The sequence below is a fragment of the Helicoverpa zea genome, chromosome 20 (assembly GCF_022581195.2).
Source record: "Helicoverpa zea isolate HzStark_Cry1AcR chromosome 20, ilHelZeax1.1, whole genome shotgun sequence".
NCBI lineage: Eukaryota > Metazoa > Arthropoda > Insecta > Lepidoptera > Noctuidae > Helicoverpa > Helicoverpa zea.
In genome coordinates, this window is record NC_061471.1 from 6979724 (window position 1) to 7001360 (window position 21637).

Sequence of the window (21637 nt, forward strand, 5' to 3'; positions counted from 1 at the left end):
ATATATTTTTTTAAATAAAGGCCCTTACGATATTTTTTCTAAGCACTAGTACTTATGTCTTTATCCTAATAGGGTCCACAATTGTGTTTAGCAATAAGCCTACTAATAACGCCTTGTCAAAGAACTTGTGGAACGCAAAAAAATGATATTAATATGAATCGTTTATAAGTACTTGTAAAGGCCTAAATAAATAAATTATTTGACTTTGAATATGTTTTGTAGTTTTTCTTTATCCACATTTTTTTCTTTAAATATGTTTCCTTATTAGTGCAATAAACTGAATAATTTAAAAAATAACATAAATAGTAAATTACTGACTATATTGCGCCCCCAAAAGGAGTCTTTAGCATTTTCCTGTCATACAAATATTTTATGGAAGGAAAAATATTTAACAATAATTTTTATAGGCTTGATATGACAATATACAATGCACCAATCATTTACTAATAGTACTTAAAATACAGCGTAGTGTATGGCTTTATCTATATATTTGCTTATACAGGCAATATCTTTTAAATTGGTGATTTTAGAATGCTTTCACTACTAGACAGGACAGAGTCATGAGATGATAATAGATGTGTCAATAAGAAAAAATAATAAACATTTTTTGCTTAAAGTACAGTGTTTGGTAAGCATAATATTTTTTTATTACCTTAATGGTTGGTTTTGAAATAGTTTTTAAAGGATTTTCAATGTTATTTTAAAAATAATAATGTAATGTTACTGTTGAATTTTACTTAATATATTTTTTTGCAAGAGATGAACAAAAAAGCTTGTAATTGTTTTCAATGCAACCAAAAGAACATATTTTATACATCATCTGAGCAAGACAAAATAGCAACATCTCTAGAGCAAACTCTGTGTGATTTCTGCGAATGTTATCAGAACTAAGGTGTAGCACGTTTGCTATGACACAGCAACTAAAATTAAAAACCGTGACTCACACTGACGCATATGAAATACATTTTATCAGCAGATATAAGATAACTGCTTATCAAATCCACAAAAACAAGTACATTATTAAGATATACAGTTTCAGGAAAAATAACAGTACTAAGCCCTGTTTATGACTATTTTTGCATAAATAAAATTAATGTATAAACAAAATACTGTCTATAATTAATTGTGCTGGATCTGCAGGCTAGACTTTTAAAGTAATAGCAAGCAATTTAGTAACATATTGTAACCAATAATGGGAACGAGCAATTTTCTACTCTATTTATTAGACTAAATGGTTGGTTTTATGTTGTCGAAGTTAGAAGATTACTGCTAATTTTATTGAAAAATATATTGACTTTATCAGTCAGTAAACTGGCCATGAAGCATTTAATCTTATAAATGTTATGGCGGTCAGTGCTTTTGCAGTCAGTATTTTTTAATTTCTTTCATTCACTGAACAACTCGATGAGCAAAAATCCTTTAAGATATGAGAAGTAGGAACATAAAAACTGAGCAAAAGTTTGTTCTGTTTAGAATTCTAAAAAAACAACATTGAATATAAACCTACTAATAGACAATGGATAATACCTAATCATCCTCACACAAGTACTTAAAAGAATGAGTTTGTATTATATAATTTGTATGTTATCAAATAGCGAGGACACTGGCTTGTTTGTTTTCCTTATGCAAGATATTTTAGTAACATATTGTTTATGTTCTTAGAAAATAGTTGACATTGTTTTTTACCTACATACATTAGCAGGTTGAATTTAAAGGTAATTTCCTGAACACATAAGAACCCCAGAAGACCGAACCTTTTTGGAATTTATGTTTAGACAACGACCATAAATAATGCAGGAAAGTATGTTCCCAAGTAGGTACAGTATTCTTGGAATCAATTGGTGTTAGTTTGAATTATAAATCCATGTTGGTGTACCAGGAAGTAATATAAACTACCAAGGTCTTCATTAATTTATACAAATGATCAAATACATCAACTTCATGTTGTAAAATTACAAACTATTGTTTTGTTATGTCTTTTAAAAAGTCAATTTCTAGATTATTCGCGTATTGTTATTGCCTGTTCATTAGTATAAACAACAAAACAGAAAGTTTCATAATTTAAGGCACTGAAGTTGTTTATATCTTTGTTTGTACATTTATGTCATACTAACAGCATTAGGAATGTGTGCTTACGAAGTTACTCACCGTAAGTAAGGATCGGGAGGTCGGCACACGTACAGAAGAAACGAAATCATTTGTAGAAGAATCCTGCGAGGATTGGCTATCATCGCAGGAAATGTCCGACTGGTTTGATTGACTATCACTGATTTCTAGCTTCATCGTCATCAGTTCAGATTCACTTATGTCCAAGCTTGAACACTAGATGCGATTTACGTAATTTGTACGACAAACAACGCGTATTATCAATGTGATCTAGAACTTCAAACAAAGTTTGCAGTTCCGCGTAACTATCAAAATGCTGCGAAGTTTCTTGTGACAGTTCACTAATGACAGCAACGGAATCAAAATAAGGCGCCTTGGATTGAAAAAGATTATCCAACGAGAACACAACAATGATGACTCATCATTGCAGTTTGCACACAAACGATGAGTCGGTGACGTAGTCGTCGGTTTGGGGATGCCCTTCTCTCCTTAGCATTTGTGACGTTCCGCAACAAAACGGCGTAAGTGCCAACTTTTATCATAAACAAAATTACTTTTTGGATATATCGTCATACTTCAGCCTAAACGAAACTGAAGGGTGATCTCATCGTCTATAAATACAAGATCGCGTGATATTCGACCAATAGCTACGCTTCTTTTTCATGACGTCACTGAAATTTGGCTGAACAAGGTTGCTTGAGTCAGCAGTGTGATACCAAGAAAACTCACTATCTAATCGTTTCAAAATCATAACAATCGTAATTTTGGGGTAGGTAATCCTAATTTTAACTTATGTTTGGCTCTTAAGACATAGTCTGAAAGGTTTCAACGATAAAGTTATATACAATGGAATCTAGTTAGTTTTTTGAAATTGGACGTAGTTATGCAGAAACGCAGTGTTGCCAACAGCTACTAAAGGCTTATAGCTAGGAGTTTAAGAGAAAGTTGCTATATTGAGTATTTTTTTCTCCCTAAAAACTAGCTAGAAGTAGCTGAATTCCGAAATAATAAAATACTAAAGAAATAAAACACTGCAGTTAACAAATCAGCTATAAACTTTAATCAACTTAACTTTAATACTGTGAATACCTAATTAACAAATAAGTCGCGCTTATAGATCGATCATAAGATTGGCAGTTGTTACGAGTAGTTAGAAGTCAGAACAGCCAATCTTACCAAGGTGTATCGGGTTGATGAGGTCAGTCGCTCCTTGTGAAACACTAGTTGCATCCGGTTAGACTGGAAGCCGACCTCAACATAGTTAGGAAAAAGCTAGGAAAATGAGATGATTGCACGTTGATGAATTATTACAGTAAGTGAGGCTTTGTAAAGAACATCATTTCTGAAAAAGGCATTTGATTCGAACACGACCTGAGGACGAGCTCTCGACTTTCGATCGATTTGTATTTTGGTGAAATAGTTCCACTTATGATATAAAAAAAAAAAATATTACATTACTATTGAAAAACGGTGTGTATTATATGTACCGCTCTATTTTATTACGCAATTTAATTCATCACCTATAATAGGTTCCCGCTTTAGGTTTTGAAAATTCAAACTCAAAAACTCAAACTCAAAATCGTTTATTCAAATTAGGCTGATAAATCAGCACTTTTCGAACGTCAAAAACAAAAGACAGTCCCCAAAACGCCCGCCCTTCACCACTTCCTATGTGTTTTTGCTGGGAAGAAGAAGTGGCGCAACAAACTCCCCAGCAACACATGTCTGTCTGTAAGGTTTGAAGAACCAGAATGTATACAAAACAAGTCAAATAAAAATATCATTATCACATGATAACCATTATATAAAATTAGGAAAGAAAAAAAAAATACAAACTTAACACAAGTAGGCTAGCACACAGATTTACACCCATAAAGACTAAGTAGGTACTCAAGCATTACTTATAGTCTGTTAAGTGTATCTAAAGCCTCCTGATAATAAAATAGAAATGTATTTTTAATATAAGCATAAAATCGGCGTGCCCACCCACATGCGCAGATGATTATGTTGTAGCAACACAAACAAGGTGTACCTGCCAGGACTACAGTATTATTATTTTCTCCAAAAAAAGCTAATAGAAAATCATACTATTATGAATAGTGTCAATAGCCACCAACACGACCTGGTACCGCCAGCAGCACCCGTTCACGAGTATAACGCGAGGATCAGCCATCGCCCCCTTCGCACATTTTTGAGGGAAGGGGACAACCCGACCCCCAACGCTACCGCTGGCCATACCGTCTAAGGGAGCATGACGTGCTTGCAGCTATTCAAGAAAAGTAGAATATGTAAGAAGTACTGCAGTACTAGCAAGCCATAAAGAAACAATGCTAAGCAAAATTAAAAATCAAATTAATGTCAGAAGTAATGTCAAACAATGTAAAAAAATTATAATAAGTTAATAATTTAATTATAGTTCTAATAAAATCTGGTTAGTTACTAAAAATGTTGGGAAATTATTTTTACTTTAGTTTAAGTCCTTAAAAAAAGACTTGGACAGCACTATAAAAGTCATATAGGTGTCACTGTCATTCTCTACTAACTAAACGGACTAAACGTCATTTTAAATTCAATTTCGCGTTTTCCAATTTGCCCTGCCACCAATTTTTCTGTTGATGTGTAACTTTATCACCTATGTTGGTCTTTTTTTTGAAACTCATGGCTTCGTACAGCTTCGTCTTATTATATATAAAGTCTTTCCTGTGGTAGAGTAGTCGTAAGAAACATCGCGATCGTGATTGGGGTCCTGTATTTTTACTACCTGCTGAGAAATGAAAAAGATTATTTTATGTTTTCACCAAAAAGGAGAATACAAGTGATTTAAGCTATTGCTAGATCATAGAAAAGGCTTATAGAAATAGTTCCATGTTAGCGTAGTTGTTAGGTAAATAAGTAAAAGGTATATAAGTTATATATTACTTGTTATTAAGTCGTATAACCTCCATGATATCAATGTTTACGTTTTTTTGTGAACAGTAAAATGTCTGGAAAGAAGTGTAAGCACTGCGGGTCCTCGGACATCGAGGTGGACCCGGCCCGCGGTGATGCAGTATGTACGAATTGCGGTTCTGTGTTAGAAGACAATATCATTGTAGCAGAAATAGAATTTCAAGAGAATGCCCATGGTGGAGCTTCTACAATTGGACAATTTGTGTCTGCTGAGTCTAAAGGTGGAGCTACAGGTTTTGGAAGAGGTAAATATTACCTTGAATAACTAAATATATATATTTAAATTCTATAAAGCTGACTACAGTAAGATTATTCAAGAACTAAGTGAAATATCTTGGCAAGGCTTATTCTCACAATGTTGCGACGTCTACGCAATGGTAGATACATTTTACAAAGTTATTCATGACCTTATTGAGAAATACGTACCTAAGACTAAACCTAAAACTTCCAAATATCCCGTTTGGTTTAGCAGGAACCTTGTACGACTTTTACATGAAAAAAATAAGTATCATACACGGTATTCGAAATTTAAAAACCCTCTAGATAAAATCTCATATATTACGCTAAAAGACAGAGCTTCCAAATTAATGAACGTTAACTATAGGCTATATATCAAGTCGATTGAATCTTCAATCACTTATAACCCTAAGCTCTTCTGGTCATTTCTTAAGCATAAACGTAACGGAAATAGTACTTACCCTTCCTCAATTCATCACGACGACCTCAAGGGGCGTAATGGAGCAGAGAATTGCAACATATTTGCTTCATGTTTTGCATCTGCTTACAATCCTCATAACATCAACAATGTTAATGTTACGTCTAAACATGTAGCTGCGCAATGGCAGAATACCGATTTCCCGACCCAATTGACATTAACCACGGATACTGTTATTAAAGCGTTAAAAAGACTTGACCCTTATAAGGGGCCAGGGCCCGACGGACTGCCCTCCATTTTTGTAATAAAATGTTGTGACGCCTTGGGAAAACCTCTCTCTGTGATTTATAATAAATCGCTAAGCACAGGTTGTTTTCCGAAGGCTTGGAAAGAAGCGCGAGTAGTACCAATTTTTAAGGCTGGTGACAAGTCCGCTGCGAACAACTATAGGCCAGTGTCTATTTTGTCTATTTTTGGAAAGGTGTTCGAAGCTTTAGTATTTCCTATACTATCGTGGCATGTAAAACAAATATTGATGCCTGAACAACACGGTTTCATGAAGGGCCGCTCGACTGGAACCAATCTTGCGTGCTTTATTTCAGATTTAGTGGACGCCGTAGATCGTGGATCACCTGTAGACGTAATCTACACTGATTTTAGCAAGGCGTTTGACAGGGTGGATCACAAATTGTTAATCAACAAGTTACAAGCGATCGGAATTGCAGGAAAGTTGTTGCAATGGTGTGAGTCGTACCTTGTTAAACGCACGGCTAAAGTTGTGGTTAATGGTTATTCGTCGAACACGTATCTCACTCCATCAGGTGTACCCCAAGGCTCCCATTTGGGCCCGTTATTTTTCAATATATTCATAAACGACGTGGCGTCTTGTTTTGTACACTCGAAAATATACCTATACGCGGACGATCTAAAAATCATTAAACGAATAGATGGCACTCAAGATCATCATAAACTTCAGGAAGACTTAGATCGTTTTTCCATATGGTGTTTAGATAATAATATGATACTTAATGCTGAAAAATGTAATCACGTACACTTTTCGAGGAAAAAAGGACCGTACTTTTGTAGTTACAATATCAATGGCCAAATTATATGCGAGAAAGAAGTTATCCGTGATTTGGGTGTTTATATTGACAACAAGCTTCGCTTTAACGTTCATGTTGATAAAATTGCTACTAAAGGTTTTAAAATGTTGGGTTTTATACTTCGCAACTGCAAAAATTTCAAACGCGCCTCAACTAAAATTGCAATATTTAACTCAATAGTCAGGTCAGGCTTGGAATATTGCAGTATAGCTTGGACTCCATTCTACGAGATACATAAACAACGTTTAGAATCAGTGCAAAAAAGATTTCTTTGGCACTTGTCATATCACTGCAATATAGGCAGAAACAAATCTAGCTACGGTTCACGTTTGAAACACTTCAAACTTCTGAGTCTAGAAAATCGCCGTATAATCCTAGATCATCTGTTCCTGTATAAAATAATAAATACTCACATTGATTGTCCACGGTTACTGGATCAAATAAATATTAACGTGCCTTACAAAATCGCTCGAAAGTCTCGATATCGGTTGTTTAGCGCTAAGAACTTTAAGACCAATCTGGGCCATTTTTCTACTGTAAATAGAATGCAGGTACAATTTAGTCGTCTGTCAAGCTCACCCAACGTAGATATCGACATGTCTTACTCTTTACATAAATTCAAGTCTACCCTGCACGGGGCATTATCATAACGGTAAAATTGGTAAATTATTGTTATTGTTTTTTTTTATTATTGTTGTTTTTTTTATAAGACTTTTTTTATATAAGACTTTGAAACTTATAAAATGTTTAGGTTTTGTTTTTCCTTTCTGTGATTAATTGTTGGATGGCACAAGTCAGCACAATATTCTTAGCTAGTAACATGGCAAATGATTTTTTTATTGTTTTTTTTTTTACTCCTATGTTTAATGCATGCCGTGGCAGCCTTTAATTAAGGCTACACTACAAAATGTAATTATTATGTAAGTGCTATAACATGTTCTTTTCTGGTGTATGCTTTGTTGGTTGTCCTTAAATAAATAAATAACTAAATAAAATAAATATGTAGGAAACTTTGGTGTGGTTTGTCCCATACCCATACCCAATTAGTTTCGAACTTTTACATTATAGTGATAGTATTATTCTTCCACATACATAGTGATACAGATACTGCTTCTAGCAATTTGTACCTAGATAGGTAGCTATTAAAAATCAAATTAAAAAGCTCAAGTAATATAAACTTCTGGTATCTAAACTAGTTATACAGATCCAATTTATTATTTCTGCAGCGTTCAATGTTGGTATTGGCCAGGAGTCCAGAGAGGTGACACTGAGGAAGGCCCGAGAAGGCATCACAGCTCTGTGCCAGCAACTGCGCCTCAACCAGCAGTGTATAGACATTGCCTGCAACTTCTACAAGATGGCGCTGTCCCGACACTTGACTATTGGGCGGCCCTCCAGTCATACTCAAGCAGCCTGTGTGTATATGACATGCAGAACTGAAGGCACAGCCCGTATCCTTTTAAAAATAGTAGGTTTTTCATACAAACAATGTTTAGCAAGATAATAATTACTTCTGGATAATATAATCCAAATGTATTTTTTTTTATTTTGTCTTATATTTAACTTATTTAAATCAATTTTATCGGCTGTTTTGCAGGCTCTTCTTGGTAGGACATATTTGTGAAACCTAGTACCTGCAGTCAAATAGGCCATGAATTTATTTTATTACACAAAGACAACAATTTTCTTAAACTGTTGACCAAATATTAATTATAGTGCCAATACCTACCCATGTAAATTATTGTATGCCTATCAGGCAGGCCATATTGATACTCGAATATATTGTTAAGATCTGTAACTTACATATGCCCACAATAAAGATATTTTGACTTTGACAACATTAGAGTACACAGACAAAGCATGTCTTATTTTTAATAAAACAAGTCATACAAACATTGATAGGTAGATATTTTTGTCCAGTGCCATGTGTTATGCGCCCGGTGCGAGCTTTCAAAACTGCGCCCTTGAAAAATGCTCTAACCAGGCTCTGACAATAAAGTGGACAAATTTGCATAAAAATAAATCTATCTATTTTTTGTTTAAGAAGGTATAGGTACTTAGTAGATTTCTTTAAGATAAAAAGTGTTTATTCAAAATCTATCTCTCGCACGCTTGTGCGTCAGTAACGCCGCACGTAGTTAATTAATAAAATCAAAGATAAAGGGAGGACCAATGAATGTGGCTGACAGCAATGATAGCGTAACGTGAACTATATGTACATCTCCTCAGCTAGATTGACAGATTTGCTTAGAACTTCTAAGTTAGAAGTGGCGCCCCCCAAATGAATATAGACAGAAATTGTCTCATAGTTACGGTATAGGTACTTTTGTTTGTGTATGTAATATTGCGAGCAAGACAAGGTGGATTTATATTTGTCTGATGTGTCGTGACGTGACGCGTCAGAACTGTGTCGGTTCCATACATAAGCCATCACAACACAACACGTTACGCACTAGTGAGAACGTTACCATCCTACTAATATTATAAACGCGAAAGTTTGTATAATGGATGGATGTTTGTTACTCTTTCACGCAAAAACTACTGAATGGATTTTAATGAAACTTTACAATAATATAGCTTATACATCAGAATAACACTTAGGCTACAAATATTTTTGTCAAACACACCTCCCAACCATAAGAACTGCTAGTGCTGCACGGATTTTTTTTAAATAGCTTATGTGTCTTCCCTTGAATTTTTTTCTTGACTTAATACCTCTAGACCTGTTAATTGATGTCAGTGATGCAGTGCCAATCTGCTGCTACCAAGTTGGCAGAACATATTTCAAGCTATCCAGAGCCTTGTGCATCAACATCCCACCTACTGGTAAGTACCTAGTAAATAATTGTTATAAAAAGTGATTTTTATGGCAACAGCCAGTCCATTTTGATATATGCTAGAGATGTACTGAATAAAATACTTGAGGTACCTACCAACTTTCTGCCGGGGCTGCGGGTTGTCCGAAAGAGATACCGCGGCCCTGGCACATAAAAGGCCTACGATGGAACACGACGGTTTTTAGTCAGTAAAGAGTCTGACACTCCCTCGCCGCTGCTAACCCACAGCGGGAGGTTTTGGTGATTAGATGATTTTTATAGGATAGGATAGGATGATTTTTGACGTCGTTAAAAAAAAAGGTACAAACTTTGAATGTTTGAAGAATCAACCAGCAAAGAATCTTCATTCTTTTACCTCCTATAATAAGCCTTGAGGGGTTTATAATTGTATAACAATATTAGATAAAATTAGGAAGAATTTTCTTAAGAACAAAATAACAAAAGTAAAATGCTGTATTTGTTCATTTTTGTTCATATAAATAAAAAATACTGATAAAAGTTTTATAAATGGATGAGTGCTGACTGAGGCCTCCATTATATGTATATCACTTAAAGTAATAGGCTAAAAATAAGCTTTAAGGACAACCAATTTTTTTCATTTTATTATGTAGTGCCTGGATTTTTTAGGCTGTATCTCGCTTTAACTGAAGTTTTCACTTTTTTACTAATAAATGTTGAGACGTAGTTGTGTACACCTCTGTATGGTGTACTAAAGTGTTGTGTCTTATCACACAATTGAAATGTCCTGAAAGGAGGGTAAATGCAAACAACAACAAATTATTAAGTAATAACTATAATATATTGCAATGAATTTGTATCAGAGTAGGTCTAGAACCTACTGATTTATAGAGAGCTTTTACGACACCCATATCACAATCTTAAGGTACGCATCTTAATTGCTAGTCAAGTTCAACAATATACACAAGAACTTTAAAGTTTTCCAACATAACAATTAACGTCAGGGAATGGTTAAGTACCTATAATAAATTTTTAATTTAAATTTTTGATCAAATATTATCGATTTCTAATTTTCCGATGACTATACGGAATAGTAGTTAAAAGGGCGAGATCTAGTCAACTGTCAGTCCTCATTAGTGGTTGTGTTGGCCATTGAAGTGTTGACGGTGGGTCCATAGTAGATGAGTTCTGGTATCTGTCCTCCTTGCACTCCTGTGCCATTTGTACTCTCAGAAGAACAATGGAATTGGAAAGTTACTGTGCCCATATACACTTCACTTAAACCTTCCTGTCCAAAATAACTTAATTCACTCCCATCAAGTATTGCTGAAGCAGTGTAGAAGCATTCTGGCTCAATCTGTATTGGGTTCTCAAAGTAAACATGGAAAGTGTTACTTGATCCATCAGAGAAGAACTTAGTGTTGTTCTCAGCTAGCACTCTGCCCAAACGTTTCAGTTCAATCTTAACATTATAATCAGCTGCTCCATTTGAAGATCCATAAAGTCCAAAGCCAACAACAAAAATTCTCTTGTCCACACAAAACTGTATTGAATCACATCTGCCGCGGTACCTCCACTGATTACTCCTGTATGCACATGACTGGAATCTGTGGCATATCTGCAATGCAAGCAAACAACATTTTATTAGTCTTCATTTTTTAAGTCGCAATAAATTATTACCAATGAAGCCAAAAGATATAATTACCTGAGCTTTCAGACCTGCTCTGGCCTTAATTGGATATGCTAATAAAGGTTTGCTTGAAGCAGTAAAATGTAAAAATATGTCAATTGTCTCTTGTGGAGTCAAAATGCCAATCTGAGCTGCACTGTTTGCAAACTCTTCTAATGACATAGTTGGGAACCTTATCAGGTATATGGCACCACCCAACATAACTCTTTTGTTTGTTGGTGTAGGATCTATTTCTCTTCGAACACATTCAGCATGTGCCCACGCCAAAGCTGCCTCAAATAAGTTGATCTCCTTGCAATTGAGTGTTTCCCTTGCTAATACTGATTCTAAAGTTGACACATCTATGTCAACAAAGCCTTCTGACGTCAGGGCCATCTCAGCCTAAAATGAAAATAATAATGTGTTATGAAGGTGAAGGTTAATTGAAACTGCAATACAATTTGGTCAAAAGTTTATTCAGATCTATATTTTTAATACATTAAAAATATTACAAAATTGTCATTTAAACAATTACATGCATTACACAACATACATAAAGTATGTACAACATACCATTGCATACTAGATCAAGCAAACTGTATTGCAGTTAATTTACACCATGTATTACTGTTATGACTAGAGATACACATAGAGAGCTTACTGGAATGTGAATTAATAGAAATCTATTTACATAAAATAAAGCATTAATATGTATAGCATAACATCCTTAAGCCTAGATCACAACCTAAAATTGAGTATACAAATGCATTTTGTGGCACAACATATTTTAAAATAATTTTACTTTGATAAGACAGTTTAAATAATTTTGATTTCTTTATAAATTCAAGTGTATCTGATACTTTTGATATACTGAGCTTGTTTCCAATGTTACATTACTTATTGGTCAGAAGAGAGATCAGTCAATTATGGATATAATATAACAACAATTTGATTTCACTAGTCTTAATTGTAAATACCATGGATATTTTCCATGCTCTCTGGACTAGAAAAATTTCGACTGGACGATTCTGATAGTTCCATCAACAGACTGCTGTAGGATGATGATGGTTCGAGACACATTGTGGCGAGATTCTCAGTAGATTCACATACCTGGGCATCAATAACTTCCCAGCATCTTTGCATCAGTTCTGGTTCCTCAAACAGTCGGGACTGGCTGAGGAGCAGGCATGCATTCTTTGCTGTCAGACTAGTTTCCAAATAATTGACACAAGCCTTTGCCAAATGTGGTACAATGTACTTTTTGGCAACATATAGAGTTGATAATACTGTATCAGCTTCTAGCTGAATTTCATCACAATAAATGTACCTGAAATCAAACAATGATATACATTAATTGGATGATACAATATATTGACATTGTTTACATGGCTGTCATTTGCATATAAAAAACTCACTTTAGAAGAGTAAGAAAAGCAGATGGTTCGACATCGGGGACTTCAATCTCCTGCTTGCACTCCGCTAACCCTCCATAAAACATAGCATAGAACACTGAGCTGGCGGTAGCTAACACATACTTGTGGGCAGGTATTATCTGTGAATGTCCTGGAACATAAACAAAGCCACGTGTTAATCACGATTTATTTTGTTTGGGGAAGTTACTGATAAAAATAATAACAAATGTTATCAAAAACAGCAGGTCCGCTATACAATTAATTACTATGTAGTTGTTATTGTTGTATTATCAGACTTATAAAAGAATTAAAATATAAAAACAACATTGTTATAAATATACATACCAGGTCCTCCAACAATGAATGTGACGTCTGACATGAGCTGGTTATTGAACATAGCTGCATTTCTCTCCCGCACTGTTGGCTTAGTGGCTTGCCAATTAGGGTCTAAAGTGGCTGTGCCCGGCGGCGGCGCGGGGGAGGTCGTAGGAGACGGCGACGCGCTCGCGGATCCGCACGGGGACGGCGGCCCGCTGTAGCACTGGGACACTTGCGTACCAGTCTCACGTTGCGACACCGTGTGTGGTGGTGACAACGACAGACCACCACCATTGTTGATATTCTCAGCTGGAAACGAATAAACACCATCCTTATGACATTGTCCACAAGTTATAAATACAACAAGCAACAATATCCAGGTCGCGGGCTAAATAAAATGTTGCGAACCATGACACAAAAATACATTCGTTAAACCAAACAACCGTAATTAACCTATTTGTTGACCTCTACATTCATTTATAAACACTTATTTAAATTGACACATGAATAAATCAATATTTACAATGCTTCGCGAGCTCACCGTTCATCCAAGCGTTCGTTTGCGCTACAGACATGCTAGGGATACCGTCCTGTAACCTTTTCGGAGGTTTTGAAACGATTCTAGAACACAAATTCGACATAGTGATTATGTGACCTCACAATATTTTAAAATTCTATCGCAAACATTTGGGCCGCGAGCTTCTAGGCACTGACGTCAGCCATTTTGTTTGCTGGCAGGCGGAAAGGTAGTGTTGTCAGACAATAACATTTAAAACGTACAAAATAATATTTATACGTTTTTATATTTACGTTGTTTTTTACTACTCATATAAATATTTGTAATTTTACTAAAAAGAATAAATAGTAACTAAAAATTTAATGGTATTAACTAGACTCAGAAAGATAAGACTACAGCGCTAATGTTTTTATCGCTTTTATCAATACAAACAAAGTAAAGAAATGCATTGTTATATTATGTATCGTGAAAATCATATTATTTTCTGCAATAGAAGAATCATCGATCGAGTTTTTTAATTGTGCAGATATTTATCTCTAGGTAGGCAACACTGTCTGTCTCGAAACCGAGGTCGCTGCGCATGCCAGGCAGAGAACGGGCAGTGACATTTGGTACGTTCGGAAACATTCCCAAGTATGGATTTTACATGAATGCATTCTGCAAATAGGGCTGCTATCTCGAATTTCGCCAAACCCGGACAAACATTAAAAAAACCCGGACATTTGGCGTAAATCGCATTTTTTCCCCGAACGAGTACGATTTTTTTTAAACAAAATAGTACCTAATTTGTAATCCATTTACTATTAAAATATACTTAAATTCAATGAGGTGCTTCCTTAGGTACATGAAAAGTGTCCGGGTTTTCCCCGGACACTTCTTGAAACCCCGCCCGGAAGTCCCCCGGACGGCCTCCAAACGAGGACAAATCCGGGGAAACCCGGACGGATGGCAGCCCTATCTGCAAACTACATTTCGTTTTGTAATTTTCAAGGATGAAAATATGAATAAAAATATAAATACCTTGAGCAGGCTGCCGTTGTCGCGGCCGGTAGCCTCTCTGCGGCTCTTGACAGTTTAACTCGGCGAAGCGCCCATCTTCGTCTATCAGACTTTCAAAGAAATCCACGCTGCTGTTCATCGAGGATCGCACGTGCAAATGATACGCATACCCAATGAAACTGAAAACGAATAATAATGACAACGTGAGAATGTAAAACATTATAATAGGTGTCGATCGGTTAGCTATCAGTCAATAGAATTGGTGTAATTCGTTCCACCAATTGAAGTAAAATAAATGAAAAAGACCAATTCAGTACTATCTATTTAATATTCGCTAGGGTACCGTGCAATTCAAATGTACTTTTTACCCGACTATAGCGAAAGAAAGGATGTATTTACCAATATTTAAAAAATGTAATAATCGTCAACATATTTTTAGGGTTCCGTAACCAATTTGAACAGTACGTCTGTCTTCCAGCGAGGTGTATGTCCTGAACCACGAAATTAATAGGTAGGTACAGTGTGGGTTCCTGTCAATTTTCGTTGCGTACGGAACCCATCACAATCGGCTGCTTTTATTATATCTATATAAATAGCTGTACCCGACATTCCTATTTCCCGCACCAGGATAAAAAGTAGTCTGTGTCATTTCTCAGGCTCTAACTAAACCATTGGTTCGTATACCGTTGTAATTGGTTCTGTAGATACCGCGGCCCTGGTACATAAAAGGCCTATGACGGGACACGATGGTTTTTAGTCAGTAAGAGTCTGACACTCCCTCACCGCTGCTAACCCACAGCGGGAGGGGTCATTTGATGATTTTTGACGTCGGAAAAAAAAAAGCTCTAGTAGACAGACTCACTTTCGTATTTATTTATAATCATTAGTAGGTATTTTGTAACTTGCTTATGTCTTTACATTGCTTGTGTGCTTAATCATGTTACTTATTGTTAGTAAAAACAGTATTGTTTTTTTAACTAAAGGTATTTACGGTAGGCTGTAGGCACACGTTCACATTTATTAATAACGAAGTAAATGGGTATGAGTTTGTTGGAGCTTGTTCTCTAAAAATGATCTCTCACAAAAAGTAAAAATATTTTTTATGCGACCTTTTGTTAGCAGGGAAGTCTTGTTGTCCTGAAATTGACAAAACTTGTCAAAAACTGTTTATTTTTTTTTGGCTAATCTCTTCGTCTATTACTATCACAGTACAGTCAATGTCAAAGGTGTTTCTTTTTGTTTAACATCAAATATATTTTCTATATTCATAGATTTTATTTTAACCAAGGGGTATTGGGTTGCCCGGGTAACTGGGTTGAGGAGGTCAGATAGGCAGTCGCTTCTTGTAAAGCACTGGTACTCAGCTGAATCCGGTTAGACTGGAAGCCGACCCCAACATAGTTGGGAAAAAGGCGCGGAGGATGATGATAGATTTTATTTTAAGAAGATATTTTAATTATTTTATTAAAAAGACAATAGCATTGTTGTTATAATAGAAGGAACCATTAATAAACGTATACGATTATGGTTAGCTACACATCGGGAACATGGGAACACATTATCTTAACGTGTATTTTTTTCTTCTTAAAAACTAACACAATAGTGTGAGTTTCTCGACGAGATTTTCTTTAGGACTTGTTTTTATGCAGTTGTTAATTTTCTTTGCAAAAATCACACATGGTTTTTCACAATTGTGACCAAACACGAATATACCTATTACTTATACAGATTCGCTTTTTCCTAAAGACTTTTGCGCACATAAACACATGTCTAAAATAAAATACGGTTTTGGATATGTATGGTCGTTAAAAATCTATTAAATACCTATATAGATTGTAAATAATAAACAGCTAACTTTAAAACTCTTCACGGCTGTTAATTCTGATCAAAATGTAATATGATGGGTTTAACAACGATACTTTTGGATTGAATAGATTGATAATACAGATACTATGATAGACACATTGATTTGTTCAATATACTTTTTTGTTTAGGTTTTAGGAAAGTAATAGTGACAGTGACAACATGATTTTAAGTTATGCGTATTTTTACGACGGTATGGCCAGGCTGGGGTCAATATCATTAACATAAACAGTATTCTATACATGTCTATTGTCTTTTGTTTTCACGAAAATACATATAGGTATGCCGACAATTTGAAGAAGTTTTAGGTGTTCATGTGAAAGTTGTAGGTAACTTTTCCAACTGTGATTTGCCTTTATAGAGCTCTTAGTGTGGCGGCTCGTCATGGTTTTGCATTAAACATGATTGATGGATGGTAAATGTGGTTTGTACTTACTGTTCTGCTATGGAAGATATATGTATAAACGACTAGCCGTTTTCTCGCGGTTTAACCCGTGTCCCGTGGGAACTACTTCCCGTATCGAGATAAAATATAGCCTATTTTCACCGGGATAATGTAGCTTCCCAACTGTGAAAGATTTTTTCAAATCGGTCTGTTAGATTCGGATTCTCTTTTTAATATCAATTCAATATAGATATACAGAACTAAACCCTGTTTGTAAATATTTGTTGAACAACACGCAAAATTATTGAAATCAACTACGAATAAATAAGCTCGGTTAATGATGCAAAAAAAAAAAACTCAATCATTGCCATTGCAGGAAAAGAAAACGCGAGGACATACCTACATATTTTTTAATCAGTTTTCCAAAGATATAATGTGTAAGTTAAAGTTAATAACTTATTCTGAAATGCATTATGATTGATCAGAAGTTTTGTTACTTTCTCGAGAACATTTTCAATGATTACAGCAGAAAAAAAAACGTTTTCAACTTGCAAATTACGATTTCTGACCTGAATATGCGGAAATTAATGTGATTTTGGTTTTGTTTTCGACGAAGTAATATGGGTATCGGTAAAAACTTCAGAATTGGCTCTTTTGTAAACAACACTAAAATAATTGATTTATATTAATTGAATGAATTGAGGTAAACATTAGTTATGTAAATAAAAAGCTTTCTGAGTAACAATAGCTATTACAAATAGGAATTTGGAATGTTGTAGACCTTCACTTTGACTGTTATTGTTAAAAACAATAGTTTGAAAACATTTCGTTAAAAATAACTGGCACATTGCACATGCCTTTATTTTAATGCGATGATTAGTTTGCGGAGTCAATTAAGTACCTAAACTATGACAAGTGATTTTGTTCTCAAAAAAATATCGTGAACTATCACAGACAGGCGGCCAAAATGGCTAACGTTTAGGATCACATCACGAATTCGTAGAGCCAAAACATCGTTTTATCTATGTCACTTATTTGACATTTGCACAAAAGACCGATTTAAAAGGCTTTCGATTTTCACAAGAGAACAGATGAGACCTATTTAAAGTCCGTCCTTATACGTTTCGACACTTAAAAACGCTGTCATTCACTGTACTTCAAATTAACTATGCGACATTTGTATTGTCTATCTATAAAACAGATTAATCTATACTATCTATGTTGCTCGTTTGTTCGCTAAAGGCTTCATAATTATAGAACGGATTTGAAAAATTAGCTCCGTTGGAAAGCTATATGCTTCCCGAGTAACATACGCTATATTATCCCGGTACGGGTAGTAGTTCCCAAGGGTGAAACCGCGGAAAAACGGCTAGTGTGCCTTACTTTTATTGTTTATGCTTTAAATTACCTTGTAAATGTTTGTAACGTAACTTGTTTATGTGCCAAAAATAGCAACATGTTGTTCTCCATTTATTTTAACTTGAATGGTTAACTAACAAAACTAGTTTAAGCCCAGTAAAGTACGAGTAGATTTGCGTTGGGTTCCGTGAGTGTGTAAGTACTATGATGATAGTGTTTTAAATAAAAAAAAGTTATATTTCACACTAGCTTCTGCCAGCGACTTCGTCCGCGTTAGATTCGGACTTTGTGCAAAGAGAGGAAGAAATAATAATCACCAGCCTATTCAATTATCCAAATCTATCCGTACCTAGCCTATTACTACTTAGCTTTAACAGCCAAAGCTGCACACGCGACGGAAGCTTCAAAAATGGAGTAACTTCTCCCGTTTTCCCAACATTTCCCATCACCTGCTCCTATTGATCGCAGCGTGATGAAATGTATCCCATAACCTGCCCAGGAGTATGAAGAATGTTTGTGCCAAGTTTCATTAAAATCCGTCGAGTAGTTTTTGTTTCCATAACGAACGTATACATACAGACAGACAGACAGACAAAAATTTTACTGATTGCATTTTTGGCATCAGCATCGATCACTAAGCACCCCCTGATAGATATTTTGGAAATATATTTAATGTACAGAATTGACCTCTCTACAAATTTATGATAATTAAGGCGCGGCTCCACCGCGGTGCACGGAGAGGCTACGCACGTGTATTAAGTTTCGCTTTGTAAGAAAATGTATGTGGTTGTGTCCACTGCAACCCACGGAGAGGCTACTCATGAATTGACGTCATTGATACACGCGTGGCTTGCTCGAATAGGCGGTTACATAGCTCAACGCTGTCAACGTGGGTCTACGTTTCCACTGGAGTACACGAATAAGACCCACGACTATGTACAGCTCGGTTATCGCAGAGCAGTTGTTGTAAGCGGTTACGTAGCTTAACGCTGTCAGCGTGGGTCTACCCGTGCGCCGTGCCACGCTATACATAGTCGTGGGTCATATTCGTGTACTTCAGTGGAAACGTAGATCCACGTTGTCAAACAAATGAATACACGCAGCTAAAATGCGCCGCGTGTCCGTGCACAGCGTGCACTGCGGTGGAGCCGCGCCTTTAAGGCGCGGGCCCACCGCGGTGCACGGAGAGGCTACGCACGTGTATTAAGCTTCGCTTTGTAAGAAAATGTATGTGGTTGTGTCCACTGCAACCCACGGAGAGGCTACGCATGAATTGACGTCATTGATACACGCGTGGCTTGCTCGAATAGGCGGTTACATAGCTCAACGCTGTCAACGTGGGTCTACGTTTCCACCGGAGTACACGAATAAGACCCACGACTATGTACAGCTCGGTTATCGCAGAGCAGTTGTTGTAAGCGGTTACGTAGCTCAACGCTGTCAGCGTGGGTCTACCCGTGCGCCGTGCCACGCTATACATAGTCGTGTGTCATATTCGTGTACTTCAGTGGAAACGTAGACCCACGTTGACAAACAAATGAATACACGCAGCTAAAATGCGCCGCGTGTCCGTGCACAGCGTGCACTGCGGTGGAGCCGCGCCTTTATAGATAGGTTCGAGATTTGTTTTGTTTTCGATTCTCGGCTACTTGTATTTTTTTTAATAACTATCGGTATTTTGTTATTTTATGATGCTGTTTAAAATTTACAGGTGTTTGACAGATGTAAAACCCAAATATTAAATAATGTATTTTTTTGTACGGAACCCTCAAATAGAGAACGTTTTGCGTCCGCCTGTACCCAGTGTTATTGAAGTTCGGCGTTGTTCGGTTATGAAATGCTTATTATGAAGTGAACTTGTGTGTCAAAATAGTTTCGGTGTAGCAACCAAGTGTGCGTTGCTAATATTAATGGTGTTTGGGTTGTTTTTAAGTACACTTTGTCTCAAGGTACGTCTTTTACTTATTTTCTTTTGTAATCGAGTGCAGATAAAACGATCGCATCAATTACGCTCCCAGAGGACTTGGTTCTTTGCTTATATATATTTTCTATTAATATAATAAAAAGGAAACATTTTGTTTGTTTCTTTATACTCCATAGGCTCCGAAACTACTGAAACGATTTACAATATTCTATTACTTGATCATAAAGCCATTTCCTCTTGGCGTAAGCTTTTTTTGGTAAACAATTTCATTTCTGCTGCCTCTGCATCAATCAACTGTTAAAAAGAAAACGGAGGTTGAAGAAAAGTTTCATTGTATCTCCTTGATCCTCTTCTATCTGAGCTCTACTATTAATACACAATCGTATTAAGAGCCATTCTCCTAAATCTTTCGTTCTCCGTGTCAAAAATACCAATGTCCGGTGGTCTCACAACACTAAGGAAGTTTATATTAACTATGCATCTTAAAATAAATAAGAAATAGATCGACCTATCAGAAAAATGGATAACAAAGCTATCAAGGAAATGCGTTTATGTAAATTCGATAACGTAGATTATGTAGATGAATCTGCCATTATTTATTTATACGGATTACAAAGGCAGCATGTAAAAACACGCGTCAGGCACTAGGAAGCATATCATTGATAACAAACCGGTAAACAAAGAACACGAGGTCGGCTTTGGTGAACAGCCACCGCAGGAGGACTTTCCCCAGCACCACTGGAAGCTTACTAGGCGCCCTGGAACTCCTCCCCTTCATTTCATTCCTTCGGGATACCAAAACCCTTGCAGCATGACCACAGGTTTATCTACAAACTTGTCACAGGTCACAACACTATTTATTACACTATTAACAAACGCGGGTAAACGAACTAATACTCGTGAGTGAACAACGGAACTGTTTTGGTATTTTCGTGTGGATGAATGCGCTCGCGCCGCTGCGTCCGACCGACTGCGCCCGATCTCGCGGCGCGGCTCACGAACACCGGCGGCCCACTCTTGCGCAAGGCCACTAGGGACACCTGCCTCTGCAGCCAACTTGGACTGAGAAAGTAGATGATGTCATAGTTTATCAATGCAGGGCATAATGCAGTTTCTGTTATCGAATTCGTCTTGTTGTTATCTTGATTTGATTGCGAATTGTAGATAGAGCACTTCGTTTCCAGTTAATTTCTTCATTATACTTTGTTCTAATGAATCATTTGGTTTTACCAATCATCACGTATGACCATGAGACTCTAAAACGATAGTCTGCGGTTTAAAATTTATCTCTCTGTATGGCTAAATTAAGATTAATATTTTTCCTTGTCTCTGCTGCGAACCGTAATATATCTTTCAAACCGGTATATCTATTTCATAAGCTCTTTGTTTTGATCTCTCACATGTTTTTGTCAGGTTATGCTTGGTTACTTTTATCACTTCACAAAGTAGTTAAATTAAGTTCTCATATCCATGGAGAAATACGAGCAATATGGTTACTCGCAGTGAAACGATTGATTAAGTTAATTGACTCCAGTTACAATTAAGGAATGCGCAATCTAAACCATTCATAAAATGTTAGATTC

The 21637-nt window shown here is 36.2% G+C and overlaps 3 protein-coding genes across 9 annotated transcripts in view; 1 reads left to right on the plus strand and 2 right to left on the minus strand.

The window, feature by feature from the left end:
- LOC124639930 (transcription factor kayak) overlaps positions 1-2609 on the minus strand; it is a 42252-nt gene extending 39643 nt beyond the window's left edge. The window contains exon 1 of one of the 3 annotated variants that reach the window (XM_047177436.1): positions 2149-2609. In XM_047177436.1, the coding sequence (XP_047033392.1) occupies positions 2149-2289 (141 nt within the window). In that variant the 5' untranslated portion in view covers positions 2290-2609. The remainder of the gene's footprint in view (positions 1-2148) is intronic. The other 2 variants (XM_047177433.1, XM_047177435.1) reach the window with 2 other exon arrangements.
- A 2039-nt stretch (positions 2610-4648) lies between these two features.
- Positions 4649-21637, plus strand: part of LOC124640009 (transcription factor IIIB 90 kDa subunit) — a 32628-nt gene continuing 15639 nt past the window's right edge. For 2 of the 3 annotated variants that reach the window (XM_047177576.1, XM_047177578.1), the window contains exons 1-4: positions 4649-5005; positions 5083-5300; positions 8040-8264; positions 9535-9639. In XM_047177576.1, coding sequence (XP_047033532.1) covers positions 5087-5300; positions 8040-8264; positions 9535-9639 — 544 coding nt within the window. In that variant the 5' untranslated portion in view covers positions 4649-5005; positions 5083-5086. The remainder of the gene's footprint in view (positions 5006-5082; positions 5301-8039; positions 8265-9534; positions 9640-21637) is intronic. The other variant, XM_047177577.1, reaches the window with a different exon arrangement.
- Positions 10428-21031, minus strand: LOC124640010 (BTB/POZ domain-containing protein 6-B). Of its 3 annotated transcripts, XM_047177579.1 has the most exons (7): positions 20726-21031; positions 14545-14702; positions 13035-13316; positions 12693-12840; positions 12388-12604; positions 11314-11679; positions 10428-11226 (listed from the first exon to the last, which is right to left on the minus strand). In XM_047177579.1, exons 1-7 carry the CDS (start codon positions 20830-20832, stop codon positions 10732-10734), a joined length of 1773 nt encoding a protein of 590 aa, XP_047033535.1. In that variant the 5' UTR covers positions 20833-21031; the 3' UTR covers positions 10428-10731. The 3 variants fall into 3 exon arrangements, with proteins under 3 accessions (XP_047033535.1, XP_047033536.1, XP_047033537.1); XM_047177580.1 differs by lacking the exons at positions 14545-14702; positions 20726-21031 and adding an exon at positions 13531-13752; XM_047177581.1 differs by lacking the exons at positions 14545-14702; positions 20726-21031 and adding an exon at positions 13549-13751.